Source organism: Paramisgurnus dabryanus, chromosome 14 (genome assembly GCF_030506205.2).
Source record: "Paramisgurnus dabryanus chromosome 14, PD_genome_1.1, whole genome shotgun sequence".
Taxonomy (NCBI): Eukaryota; Metazoa; Chordata; class Actinopteri; order Cypriniformes; family Cobitidae; genus Paramisgurnus; species Paramisgurnus dabryanus.
In genome coordinates this window covers 32,136,432-32,150,317 of record NC_133350.1, presented here as the reverse complement: position 1 = coordinate 32,150,317, position 13,886 = coordinate 32,136,432, and the positions used below count along the sequence as shown (strand labels likewise).

Here is a 13,886-nt window from a genome sequence, read left to right as displayed (position 1 = left end):
CAATTTACTGTTCCCTTTCAGTCGGTCACTACGACGTCACGTCGTGACCGACGAATTGGGAACTCGCTTAGAGGGACCAATCTGCTTTGAATACTACTAAAACGCCAATGAACTTGGCATTGAGATATTTGCATAATGCTGGCGCCACCCGCCAGGTGCGTATATAAGCAGCAGGTGCAAATATGGAAATTAGCTTTTTATCGCTTCGAAAGCCGGCAGTATCTGCTACTGAGAAGCTACTTTCTGCTCTGGTGGGAAACGATTGCTGAAGTTGGTTGGACTAGCAGTACCACAGCGGACGCCGCAGTTTTTCCACTACTCTGCATCTTTTTTGTTTTGAGTTTTAGTGAGTGCGTTGCTGATCCCTGTGCGCATCATCAACTGAGCATCTAGAGTGAATTTCCCTAAAAGAGTGATACAAGAGAGCTCTGTGTCTTGTTAAAGACAGCCACTCTCTCGTATATCCGGAGATCAGCGTCCTTTTCAGGATGGCTTTTCGTCCGTGTGTTCTTGGATGCGGCAAGTACATGGGTCCAAAGGACGGTCACGAGCGCTGTCTGTCATGCTTGGGCATCGACCATGCGGAGGCTGCGTTCGCTGGGGGTGCATGTTCTCACTGCGAGGAGATGTCCCTTTTGGATTTACGCAGGTGGTTGTCGTTTCTACGGGAACGGCGTCCGCGTCCGGTGAGTGCTGACCGCCGCCACGGAGCGGCCGTGAAGCTCTCTAAGGACGATTTGCGTCTAACTGTGCTGAGCCGGTCGGGGGATTCGTCCTCCGGCTCTCAGCCTTCCCGTCCTCAGCCGGTAGAAGTGCCTATGGAGACTACAGCATCGTGTTCTACGAGCGCTGTAGAATCCATTGTGCCTCCCTCTGGACCCGCTTCGACCGCAACACCCGAGGGTGGGGCCCCTCTTTCCGAAGCTGACTCCGACGTTCTTCCTCCCTCTGGTCGGGTCGTGACGCCGGAGTTTGACCCGGAGATGGTGGCCGTGCTCGCTCGAGCGGCGGAGACCGTAGGGTTAGAGTGGGTTAACCCCCCTCAGCCCGAGCCGTCCCGCCTGGATGATTGGTTCTTCGGAGCTGCCCGGGCTTCACAGCCCTCTCCACCAGTACCTTTCTTCCCCGAGGTGCACGAGGAGCTGTCACGGACTTGGAAGTCGCCGTACTCTACCCGGTTACGGCCAATTCAGCCCTCCCCCCTCACCTCCCTCACCAACGGAGCCGCTAAGGGTTACACGGGGATCCCTCCTGTGGAGCGAGGGGTCGCGATGCAGCTGTGTCCGGCCACCGCTGCCTCTTGGAAGGACCGCCCAACCCTTCCCTCTCGGGCTTGTAGACAGTCGTCCAGTTTAACGGGCGCTGCCCATCAGGCTTGTGGAGAGGCGGCTTCGGCTCTGCATGCAATGGCTTTGCTGCAGGTCCATCAAGCGAAGGCCTTACGGGATCTGCACGAGGGAGGAGACGACTCACCCGTCCTCTCGGAGCTCCGGGCTGCCACTGATCTGGCTCTCCGCGCTACGAAGGTGACGGCGCAGGCGATTGGTCGTGCGATGTCTACTCTCGTGGTCCAAGAACGCCACCTATGGTTATGTCTGGCTGACATGACGGAAGCGGACAAGAACAAGTTCCTGGACGCTCCAGTGTCACAGACTGGCCTATTCGGCGAGTCGGTGGAGTCTTTAGCTCAGCAATTCACCGCCGCTCAGAGGCAGACTGAAGCGATCTCCAAGATCATGCCCCGGCGCAAGAGGCCTGCCTCTCGTCCACCAGCACCGGCTGCCCAGTCTGCTCCTCGCCGAGGGCGCCCTGCGGCGGCTGCCTCCGCCCCCCCCCCTAGGAAGTCATCCAGACAACGGAGGGGGAACAGCCGTCGACAGCCCGCCCCGCCCGCTCGACCCGCTTCCCGTGGTGGCAAACGGGGATCTAAGCGGCCCTGAGACGGGCGACCTGGAATTGGATGGGATCACTCTTCGGGAGACGGTGAACGCACCGCTCCCTCCCCCGGAGGAGGGCCAGGTGGAGAATCTTTGGTTTCGTTTTGTTTCTGTTCCGCCGGCTTCTCAGCCGGCACCCACAAAACCACAAAAAGAGTGCATTCCTATTCCTTCTCCAGGTCTTCAGAGGATCGAGAGAGCCGTGAGCGGGCATTCATCTGCTCATCCTCCCTCTCCTCCATCGCCAGCGGGTGTCCTGAGGAGCCCGAGCTCTCCACTGCGGAGACTGGACCACCAGCACCCTCAGCGGTCTCAGGTCAGTGTCACAACACACACACACACTGTAGTTGCGTGCACTCTTACGGCGCGCGCACCGGCAGTCTCACCTGTTCCGCTCGTCTGCCCCACCGCGAGCTCTCCGGTTGTGCCGTTAATTCCCCTCGCACGGTCTCTGGAAGCTTGGCTTCAGCTTACCAGCCCGTCTCGATGGGTATTACGCACGATCCGCCTCGGCTACGAAATTCAATTCAACCGGCACACACCCAAATTCTCGGGCATTCGTTTCACCACAGTGAAAGCGTCCGATGCACATGTACTGCGTGCAGAATTAGGTGTCCTCCTGGCGAAGGACGCGATCGAGCCGGTCCCTCCAGCCGAGATGAGCTCGGGGTTTTACAGCCCGTATTTCATAGTTCCAAAGAAGGGTGGTGGGTTACGACCGATCTTGGATCTGCGCGTTCTGAACCGATCTCTCCAAAAACGGTCCTTCAGGATGTTAACTCCGAAACTGATATTTCAGTCCATACGTCCCCAAGATTGGTTTGCAGCAATAGATCTGAAAGACGCGTACTTTCATGTGTCCATTCTCCCTCGCCACAGGCCGTTTCTGCGCTTTGCGTTCGAGGGGCGGGCATACCAATACAAAGTACTACCGTTCGGGCTGTCTCTCTCTCCCCGTGTATTCACGAAAGTAGTGGAAGCGGCGTTAAAGCCCCTGAGAGAGAGCGGTGTTCGCATTTTGGCTTACCTCGACGATTGGCTTATAATAGCGCATTCTCGGCGGACGCTTTGCGAGCACAGAGACTTAACGCTTCGGCATCTCGCCCGTTTGGGTCTTCGGGTCAACTGGGAAAAGAGCAAACTTTGCCCCACGCAGAGGATCTCTTTTCTCGGGATGGAACTGGACTCGATCGATTTATCGGCACGTTTAATAGAAGCGCGCGTCCAATCAAATCTGACTTGCCTCGGTTCTTTCCGAGGGAAGAACGCGGTCCCTCTGAAACAATTTCAGAAGCTCCTGGGACATATGGCAGCAGCCGCGGCCGTGACACCGCTTGGGCTGCTCCATATGAGACCGCTTCAGCGTTGGCTTCACGATCGAGTCCCGAGGAGAGCGTGGCGCGCCGGCATTCACCGTGTAACCATTACAACTGCGTGTCGTCTAACATTCACCCCGTGGTCAGACCCTGCGTTTCTGAGAGCAGGGGTTTCCATGAAGCAGATTTACTGGCATGCTGTTGTACACACAGATGCATCCAACACGGGGTGGGGAGCCACGTACAACGGGCTTGCAGCTTCGGGGGTGTGGACAGCACCCCAGCTGCACTGGCATATCAATTGCCGCGAGTTGTGGGCTGTATATCTGGGACTCGTACGCTTCGCTACGGAGCTGCGAGGGAAGGATGTACTAGTACGCACCGACAACACTGCGACCGTTGCGTATATCAACCGTCAAGGCGGTTTGCGCTCTCGTCACATGTCGCATCTCGCCCGTCATCTCCTCCTTTGGAGTCAGAAGCATCTGAGGTCCCTTCGTGCCATTCACATTCCGGGTTCGCTCAATACAGTGGCAGACGCGCTTTCCCGAGCTGCGCGCCCCGGAGAATGGCGACTCCACCCCCAGACGGTCCAGCTAATTTGGAAGAAGTTCGGTCGTGCGCAGATAGATCTATTTGCGTCACCGGACGATACCCACTGTCACCTGTTTTATTCACTAACCGAGGGCAGCCTCGGCGTGGATGCGCTGACACACAGCTGGCCGCGGGAGATGCGCAAATACGCGTTTCCACCAGTGAGTTTAATCGCACAGACACTGTGCAAAGTCAGGCAGGACGAGGAGAGCCTTCTACTGGTCGCACCTTACTGGATGACCAGGAATTGGTTTCCAGAACTGATGCTCCTCGCGACAGCCCCTCCCTGGCGGATTCCCCTGAGGAAGGATCTTCTTTCTCAAGGAGGGGGCACATTATGGCACCCGCGCCCCGACCTGTGGGATCTCCACGTATGGTCGTTGAGCGCACGCAAGGTTTAGGTGATTTATCGCAAGCGGTATCTAACACCATCGCCGCGGCTCGAGCTCCGTCCACAAGACGGGCTTACGCGCTTAAATGGAACCTTTTCGTCGATTGGTGTTCCTCGCAACGCGAGGACCCCTGAGAATGCCCCATTAATATTGTGCTTTTATACCTTCAACACCGGTTAGATGGTAGGCTGTCACCCTCCACCATTAAAGTTGATATCGCTGCTATTTCTGCTCATCACTCACTTATTAACGGCAGATCAGTCGGCCAGCACGACTTAGTTATTAGATTTTTAAGAGGCGCTCGTAGGCTAAACCCCTCGCGCCCTCCCTCTATTCCTCCCTGGGACCTGTCCATGGTGCTGAAAGCCCTGCAGGGAAACCCGTTCGAGCCTTTGCAGTCTGTGAGTCTTAAGTTTTTATCAATGAAAACTCTGACCCTGCTCGCATTGGCCTCTGTTAAGAGGGTAGGTGACCTTCATGCATTCTCCATCGACGATTCGTGCCTTCAGTTTGGTTCTGATGTCTCGAGCGTAACACTCAGACCCAGACCAGGCTACGTGCCCAAAGTTCCCACCACTCCCTTCAGAGATCAGGTGGTGAGCTTGCGAGCGCTGCCCCTGGAAGCGGCAGACCCAACCATGGCTTTATTATGCCCCGTACGAGCGTTACGCATCTACGTGGATCACACACAAAGCCTTAGGACCTCAGATCAGCTCTTTGTTTGTTATGGTGGTCAGCAGAGAGGGAAAGCTGTCACTAAGCAGAGGATGTCTCATTGGATAGTTGATACTATCGCCCTTGCTTATAATCTGCAGGGCATTCCTTGTCCATTTAATTTGAGAGCTCACTCTACTAGAAGTGTTGCCTCATCTTGGGCACTCGCTCGTGGTTCCTCGCTAACAGACATCTGCAGAGCTGCTGGTTGGGCGACACCTAATACGTTCATTAGATTTTACAGTGTTCGTGTCGAGCCTGTCTCCTCTCGTGTTCTTTCCTCGTTAGGGGAAGCACAGAGAACAGGCTCGCAGGTCGGCTTGCAGCCTCCGACTGCTGCTCCAAACTGAGCTCAGTATGGAAGGCCATCAAGGCAAAAACGCGTAATAAATTGTTTTGCCTTCCTCCGCTGCCTTGGCAGCCTGATGTTGCGGAGCATCCGCTGCCAGCCTCTCACTAGCTGCATCCTCGCGAACCTGTGTTTGGCTCGGGCATCCACATTGCGTCCCACCGGGTCCCTTTGTGAGTATTTTTCCGTGGGGTTAATCCTACTAGCCCACGTTTCCCTCAGCAGAGCACTGCTTTGCTTACACAGCCACGGCTGTCATTTATACCTCAACTACGGTTGACTTTCGCCCACCAATAGCCCTTAACGGGGCGGTGGCTTCCGCAGCGTCCCTATACCGCTCAGATAGGGCGCTTCCAAGTCGCTGGCACTACTGTGGGTTAAAGGAACATCTAGTGCCCGGCTTTCTGCCTTAAAACCTAATTCTCCTTATCCTTAAGTGGAACCGGAGGGCTTTACGCAGACACTGGAAGAGGTCAGCCCTAAGTGGCGTTTTGGTAGGGATTCCCAATTCGTCGGTCACGACGTGACGTCGTAGTGACCGACTGAAAGGGAACGTCTCGGTTACGTATGTAACCCTCGTTCCCTGAAGGAGGGAACGGAGACGTCACGTCCCGTCGCCACAGGGCTGCTCCCTGCTGTTTATTGGCCGGTCACACTTTCCGGCTTTCTCAGCGAAAAAGAAGCTAATTTCCATATTTGCACCTGCTGCTTATATACGCACCTGGCGGGCCGGGGCCAGCATTATGCAAATATCTCAATGCCAAGTTCATTGGCGTTTTAGTAGTATTCGAAGCAGATTGGTCCCTCTAAGCGAGTTCCCAATTCGTCGGTCACGACGTGACGTCTCCGTTCCCTCCTTCAGGGAACGAGGGTTACATACGTAACCGAGACGTTTTTTAGTCTTATATTAAGTTGTTGGAAACTTGGGACACAAAAGAAAGGCATCTGTCCACTACCATCTCATCTCAGCGTAAGCAAACTTGTGCATGCTGTCAGCGCGTGAGGACCGATCTTTTTCCTTTTAGGCTTTGAACTTGAACGGTCCGGTCACATACACGCATAATGATATCACACAAAGTAAACACACATTATAGGGAAAATGTAGGTTTGGACTTGTGGCTATTGTGCATTACTCTAGGTAAGTAATTTTCAAACTTTTTAAAAAGCAAACGTAAAAAAACAAGATTACGCAACGCACCTCTCTCAGTGTTGGCGATAAGGATCGATTCATAAGTTCTCATTAATATCAAGCATTTATCAAATATTTATGCGGCTGAAGTGGTTAATTATTTTAATATAATTTTCCATAAATCATCTTGGCAAACACTGTATGACAGCTGTCTAGTTTAATCAAAAAACAAACAGTGTCTGTATCTTAAGGTTGTATTTATTTTTCATATTTTCATTAAGTTTCTCTGTTCTTATTATATCACTGACTGTTTACTTAATTATTTAATTACTTGAGAACTTCTAATTTAATATTATACAAGCATTGGTATCCTAATTAGAGAGAAAAAATATTTTTTTGCGCAAATTTCTGGAAACTATTTTGATCGCAAAAATCACAAAAATAAATAGCGAAATCCTGGAGGGACTGAAATAATTGTGTTTGAACAATCTGAATAGCTATATTTGTATGAATAATGAAAGCCGCGTATACAACGCATCTCTCTATCTGTGCGGCGCAAAAGCCTGATAACTTTTTACCTGATACATCTTCTGCACAGCACAACTGTCAGAACATGCTGTCTTTGCAATATATATATAATATATAATAATATAAAATCGTTTAGATGACATTAAATTGTGTGCTTCTCAATATAGTGTCGGCATTTTGGTTTACCTGCTGATAATACCAAATCAGTAACAGAACAAATATTGCATTATGAATTATCTCCATTATTTTGCTCTTCCTGCTTTCCCCCACCTGATAATTTCTGTCCAATGAATGAATGACCTTAATACACATGTGGTTCTTACAAACTTTGGTTCACTTGCAAAAAGGGCAGTGTGAATGCGAACCGCACCAAAAAAAAAAAAAAAAAAAAAAAAAAAAAACATTTGGTCCGGACCAAAGCAAGTGAACTAGCAGACTTTCCTGGTATGAATACACCCTAAGATAAGAATCAAATTGCATTTGTTTGACTATTTAACTCTTTCCTATTTAACATTGACGAGTTATCTCGTCGATTAAGTGAAAACATTACCCTGCCAATGATGAAGCAAAAACTAATTTAACAACATTTTAAACTCTGTGTATGTGTTGATCATCATTCTTAACCTGATCTCTAACAAAATTCCTTTACAAAAATGCAGTTATTTAATCTTTTTGCTCAAAATTTTGTATTTTTGAAGAAACCTACTCATATTTAATAGGTTATAAAAAGACCAAATGAAGATAGGATGAAACATTTTTCTTAATATATAAACAACTTTAAAAAAAAAAAAGGCTGTGGGGAATGAGTTAAAGAGCTCAATATAAGAGTTCATAGTTGCATCATAGTTGAGCATGTGTAAATTAAAAATGACAAAGCAAACATTTTTTAAAGGCAGATCTAACATGTATGATAAAATTTATATTTATACACGACTGTCTACAGCATATATAATCTGACTCAAATAAGTTTATCTTTTCTTTTCAGACAGCATTATCCAAATACAAGATGATCATAAAAAGCTCCATCTTTTTATTGTAAAAATTTTACTACTGTAGATTTCTAAACCTATGCACTTTACTGAACATCAAGCAGTCTGGTGTGGATCTCTGCAGAATGTTTTGAACATGTGATGATGTGTGAAGTCTATTTACAAATTTCTCCTTAAAAAGTCAAACCTTTATGACCTCTGTAAACAGCAACACAGTTCAGTGTCATTTATATTTGAGGTGTGTGTGTGGGTATTTGTGTGTGTACCTGAGCAAGTGGTGTTGGATTCATCCTCATCATTACCACAGTCATTGTCTCCATCACACAGCCAGCGCATGGGGATGCAGCGGTTATTCTGACATTTGAAGCGGTCTGCGGGACACGTGTGCTGATCTATACTCACACAGATGATTAAAGTTGTGCATGAGTGTACGGCGACTTTTAATTCTTTACATAAGAGGCAGCATTCAGATTTGATAACAGGTGTATTATAAAAACACTTCACATTTGACTATTCAAAGAGCAAAACTAATTTCTGTAAAAAGAAAAGTTGGTTTACAACTTTACAGTAGGATTAATGTGTTAACATTAGCTACTGACGTTAATAGATGAACATGAACTATCAATACTTCAGCATTTATTAATAGTTAAAAACATTCACTAGATTAATAAAAGCTGTAAATGTTAAATGTGTGAGGGGTAAAAAACATCACATTTGCTTCATAAATTAACCAGGAACTATTTTAAGTTGCATAACATTTTAGAAAGTGATTGCTCATATAGGACAAAAAAGCCACTGTAAAATATATGACATGAGCATATGAGTGCATATAAGTGTGTATTTTATGAGCGTGTCCATACGGCAGAGTTCAGCGGTCTCATCGCTGTTATCCAGACAGTCGTTGTCTCCGTCACACTTCCAGCGGTCCTGAATACAGCGGTTATTCTTACAAGCGAACTCTCCGGGCTGGCACTGTGGTGGAGGGATGTACGAGGGGTTTGCTGTGGGAGAACACAAACTTAATAAGTCTGCTAAAGGCTAAAATCAATTAAACAAACAGCTGAAAGGTTTCTCTTTCAAACACTTGAACCATAAATGGATTTAGACTCAGAACGAGCCTGAGTTTCAGCAGCAGACGTTTCTCTATCATCTGTCACACACCCTTAATTTTGATCTTTATCGTGCATGAAGAAGCTATTAACCAGCTCTAATCCTTTATTTCCGAACCTCTGGGGACTTTTATTATACAGTCCAGAAAGCACTGAGCTAGTAGTGTAAAGATAATGAGTTTTAGGCATGAAAGACACATACTGCTAAAATCTAACACTTAATATAATGCACTCCAAGTAGCTTTGGATTAAAGTGTCTACCAAATGCATTAATGTTTTGTAAATGTATTAAAAATATGTCATCTAAGGAAGCAAGCATCGGACATCTAAACACAAACTGGTTAAATTTACTCATGGCATTTATGAATGGATCTTAATGTGTCCATGAATCTGAATGCCATGTATTTTATGTATGTATTTATTCTTAATGCCATTTCAGCATTTATGGCTATATTTATGTTCAGAACCAGTTTATCTATACACACGTTAATCTACACAACATTATTTTATGCTTCCTGAAGATATTGGGGCAATGATATTTTCTTCACATCTATGTTATCACAGTGTTGTTCTTTGAGACACTTGCTTTGTTATTTTGTGTTGTAAGGGCCACTAAACCAAATATTTATGTAGAACATTGTCTTATAAAGATGTTTCTTAGGACACTATTATTTGACCCCTATGCTGTGATTCTGTATATTACTGAATGCGATGATATACATGTAATTTCATATGTAGCTTAAACGTTTATTAATTTGTCCCAAAATGCCACTTTCTTAGATGAATGATATCTTTGTTGTGGAAAAGTTCAAGAGTTCTGTTGTGCAATGTTTGACATGAAGAAGTAAATACGTTTGTAAGGGCATTTATGTGTTTGTTACCTTTACAGCTGGTGTTATCTGCAGGATCCAATAACTGATCCTCGGCACAAGCACATGACCGCCCAGTCGGCGTAGCCAAACACAGACTGCTACAACCGCCGTTATTCGCTCGACATGCATTACTGCCTGTAAACAATTTGCATATTAATGACATCTGATACTGTACATATTTAAATGCAACTGCCTAGATAAAAACGCAGGTCAACCACCACCATTGCTGGTAAAAACAGACTTCTGTCCTGGTATGGTAAATTTTAACAAAAGGTGGTAAGTTTGCAGGGATGCAATAAAGAGAAATAAAATCTCTAAAAATCACCAGATTGTAAATTGAAAATAAATGCCTACCTAGCTGCTGCTGAGCATCATACATGCGAATCTCAAAGATGGGCGGGCGCTCGTTGCGTAACAAGGTGACTGTTTTGGTGGCTTGGTCCAGTTTATATATGCTGCCGCTGCGATATTCGTTCCAGAACAGGAAGTTTTTGTAGTGGCACAGGCCGAAGGCGTGACTTAGCTCCTGTCCATCATAAACCGTCTAAAAAATAAATATATATATAAATATATAACTTGTCCACACTTAAATCCCAAACACCATTGGATATATAATGTACATGACCAGCATTAAGGGGGTCACCTTGCGTGCGGTGGTATTGAGGTAGATCATCTCAATTCGATCATAATAAGCGTCTACCCAGTAGAGGATCCCTTGAGGGATATCCAAACTCAAACCGTTGGGCCACAGAACTGTCTTAGACGTCAGCAAAACATTTCGATTGGTGCCGTCCATCCAGGACCTCTCAATCTTCCCTCTCTTGCTCTCTTTTGGGTCCTCCTCCCAGTCAGTCCAGTACATCCAGCTGGAAATATGAAATGCATTTATAATCAGATCATTTTGGGCCGGTTAGGATTGGCCGTCGCTTGGCAACAGTAAATTGCCTACAGTATTTGATGGAAGGCATCACTCATATAGGAAAAGTGTTTAGAACAAGCTAAGGCCTTGTACACACTGATATAAAATATAAATTCGGTTGTCACTTCATTTTTTAATGCTTAATCCTGTTCTGTACAAAAACACTTCAGTATTATACAGGACTGACATCTGCATTATACAACCAAATTTACATTTACAGAACTCTGCATAGTGTGTACATAACTGAACTGAACAACAAGTTGTTGATGAAGTATTTAAACGTGCATCATGGACATGACAGTTCTGAAGAAATAAATGCCTAGAAGGGGAAACAGTCTTCTGTATGCGCGGTGGAGAAAATGACAGGGGCATGAGCATTTGCTTACTAGTTTTGCCAGATCTTGCATGGAAAAAAACCCGAACAAGAAAAATCCAATGGTAAACCAAAATAATTCCAAATGCTTAACTTCAAAGATCAAAATATTGGCACCAGCAGCTTCTCACTTTAATAAAACCAAAAACTTTGGCCTGCCCAAAGCCATAAACTGTTATGTGCCACAAAGGTATGTAAGTACAAAAAAGACGAGGACCTGGAAACACTGCAAGACAGGGCTGAGAGAACCAGCCTCACAAATAACACACAGCACCAATACAGAGGTTTCACGAGTTCGCCCTTACATCTAATCTGATTGCGAAAGTAAGCATATTTTGGCGTGCTGTCCTGTGGGAGGGCTCAGGACCCGGAGTGAAGCTCGAACTCCGAATCCGGGGTATGGCCGGAACCCGGAAACTCCCCCATCCCAAACTGGGATAGAACAGATTAGAGTGGCGAGTTGGGGTGGTGGAGGGATATCTGAAACAATCTCAGGACTGAGGTAGGTAGGATTTCTGTATACTGTATGTAGTGTTTGGCTGATTACCAAATGAGATGCACCTGTGCTTGATTAGTTAATTATCTGATCGTGCTCCTCCCGAACCTTGTTAATAAAACATAATTTATTGCAAAACAAAACAAAACTGTAATACTATTTTGGTCAAAGCTGTGAATGATAACCACGCGAGACAGCAAAAAGTTGCTATGGTTAGATCGGTGTCAATCATCCCAGTTTCGGGAGTGAGTCTTGTTCTGCACAAACATGAAACGATCATTTAAGGGATTCACTCCTGCATTTAAATGCGGTTGTCACTCCTGAAAGTTTGCAGTGTGTGTATGAGTGTTTGTTTGCTTGGGAATTAAACAGTGTTTTTGAATGACTCTTTCATTCGGGTAGGTTTGCAAAATTCTGGGAATTTTCAAGGCTGTAAACTTTCCATGGCAATCAACTGGATATATGGGAATTAATGGGAATAAACTGGGATTTTGAAAAATTGCAGAGTTGCCTACAGGGAACTTAAATGTAGTTTAAAAATATCTTGAAGCATAATTTTGTTTAAAACAAAATGTAAAGCAATACCGGTTGCATTTCTACCCTGCACACTCCTCAGGCACATGCACACAGCGCACTGCCTACTAAAGGGCCATTGAGGCCACACCCCCTGCATCTACTTGCATTCATTCATAACATGCACAAATAATTTCTTGAATCCTGCACACAAAATAGAGGCCAAAATGTCCATCTTTGCATGTATTCATGTAAATTACATAAATTTGTTTTGCTGTTTTGTACGCTAGTGTGCAACAACATCATGCCATTGTAAAGACAAATATACCGACTGAGAAAACATTAAGGTAAGATAATTAAAAAGTAGTGTCTTAAAATGTCCCCCCTCCCACACACGTACACGTTCACAAAAATCATCCATATATCATTTGAGGGATTCCCTAAATTTTCCAGGCCTTGACTAAGCCACACTTGCTGCATTTTAACTGTTTACTTAAAGTAGCAAATATATGAAAGTGTATACAGTAGATAGCTAGCTAGCTAGTAAATCAGATATATAAATGTAAGCTAGCACTATTATAATAACGTTAATAATGTACAATTTTTAAAAATGCCATCTTGACTGATTTAATTGTATTGCCTTGAATGTCTGCTTATGATTAAACAAAATGTGTATAGTTAATGGTATAGTTTATATAAATTCCTCTAAATTACCAAATAAGTATAAATTCTCGTACATTCCTGTTAAGTTTCCAATTTGGAATATTTCCAAAATTCCCCAGATTAAGTTAACATGGAAATTTACCCAAATCTTTCCCGCCCCTTTGCAACCCTAATTCTAGTAAACTTGGCTGCAGTAAATCACGCTTTTATTGTTATTCACAAAGTAAGACATGTTCCTACGCTTTTAGAAATAAAGGTACAAAAGCTGTCACTGGGGCACTCTTTCAAAAAGTCTCCAACAGCAAGATCACAAGTCGACCAGCCTGCTGGGAAAAGTCCCGGTGTTACATAGCCAGTCCATCAACCACTTTAACATTAAACAAAACATGAATCTGAAAATCTAGTGCTCACCCATGTCGAGGGTCCACCACAATAGCTCTAGGATGGGTCATCTTGCCCTCAATAAGAGTCTTCTTAGTCTGAGAAGCTTTCTCCAAACGTGCAACACTTATAGTCTTCTTAGGACCATCATCTGTCCAGTAGAGGTTATTGGCCATCCAGTCTACAGCAATGCCCTCAACAGTGTGAATACCTGAGGAACGGTACAGAACAGAGCAATGCATCACAACCGCACAAACAACATCCTAACGGCAATGGCGTACAGTATGTAACAATGAACATTTCTGAACCTTCTTTAAGGATGATGTCTCTTTCTGTGCCGTCAATCTTCTGACGTCCTATCAGGTAGCTGGTGGCATCAGCAAAGTAGATGAAGTTACTTTGAGCGTGAAAGTCCAGAGCTCGAGGGTTCATCAGGTTCTCAATTGGGATCATGTATTCATCTTGAACTTTAGGTTTGATGTCCATCCCTCGGATAACACCTGGACGACCCTTTCCGTACACCAGGAATAACTCGTGCTCAGGCTCTGGGAATATTCATATGATCATAAAAATCTTAATTGTAATTGTTACACACAACATCTTATATACAAG

General features: G+C 45.3%; 1 protein-coding gene across 1 annotated transcript in view; it reads right to left on the bottom strand.

Moving 5' to 3' along the window:
• Positions 1 to 13,886, bottom strand: part of lrp1aa (low density lipoprotein receptor-related protein 1Aa) — a 263,102-nt gene that overhangs the window by 124,111 nt on the left and 125,105 nt on the right. The window contains exons 11-17 of the mRNA XM_065265952.2: positions 13,583 to 13,819; positions 13,305 to 13,485; positions 10,573 to 10,795; positions 10,284 to 10,473; positions 9,939 to 10,064; positions 8,809 to 8,949; positions 8,215 to 8,340 (exon numbers count right to left, since the gene is read on the bottom strand). Coding sequence (XP_065122024.1) covers positions 8,215 to 8,340; positions 8,809 to 8,949; positions 9,939 to 10,064; positions 10,284 to 10,473; positions 10,573 to 10,795; positions 13,305 to 13,485; positions 13,583 to 13,819 — 1,224 coding nt within the window. The remainder of the gene's footprint in view (positions 1 to 8,214; positions 8,341 to 8,808; positions 8,950 to 9,938; positions 10,065 to 10,283; positions 10,474 to 10,572; positions 10,796 to 13,304; positions 13,486 to 13,582; positions 13,820 to 13,886) is intronic.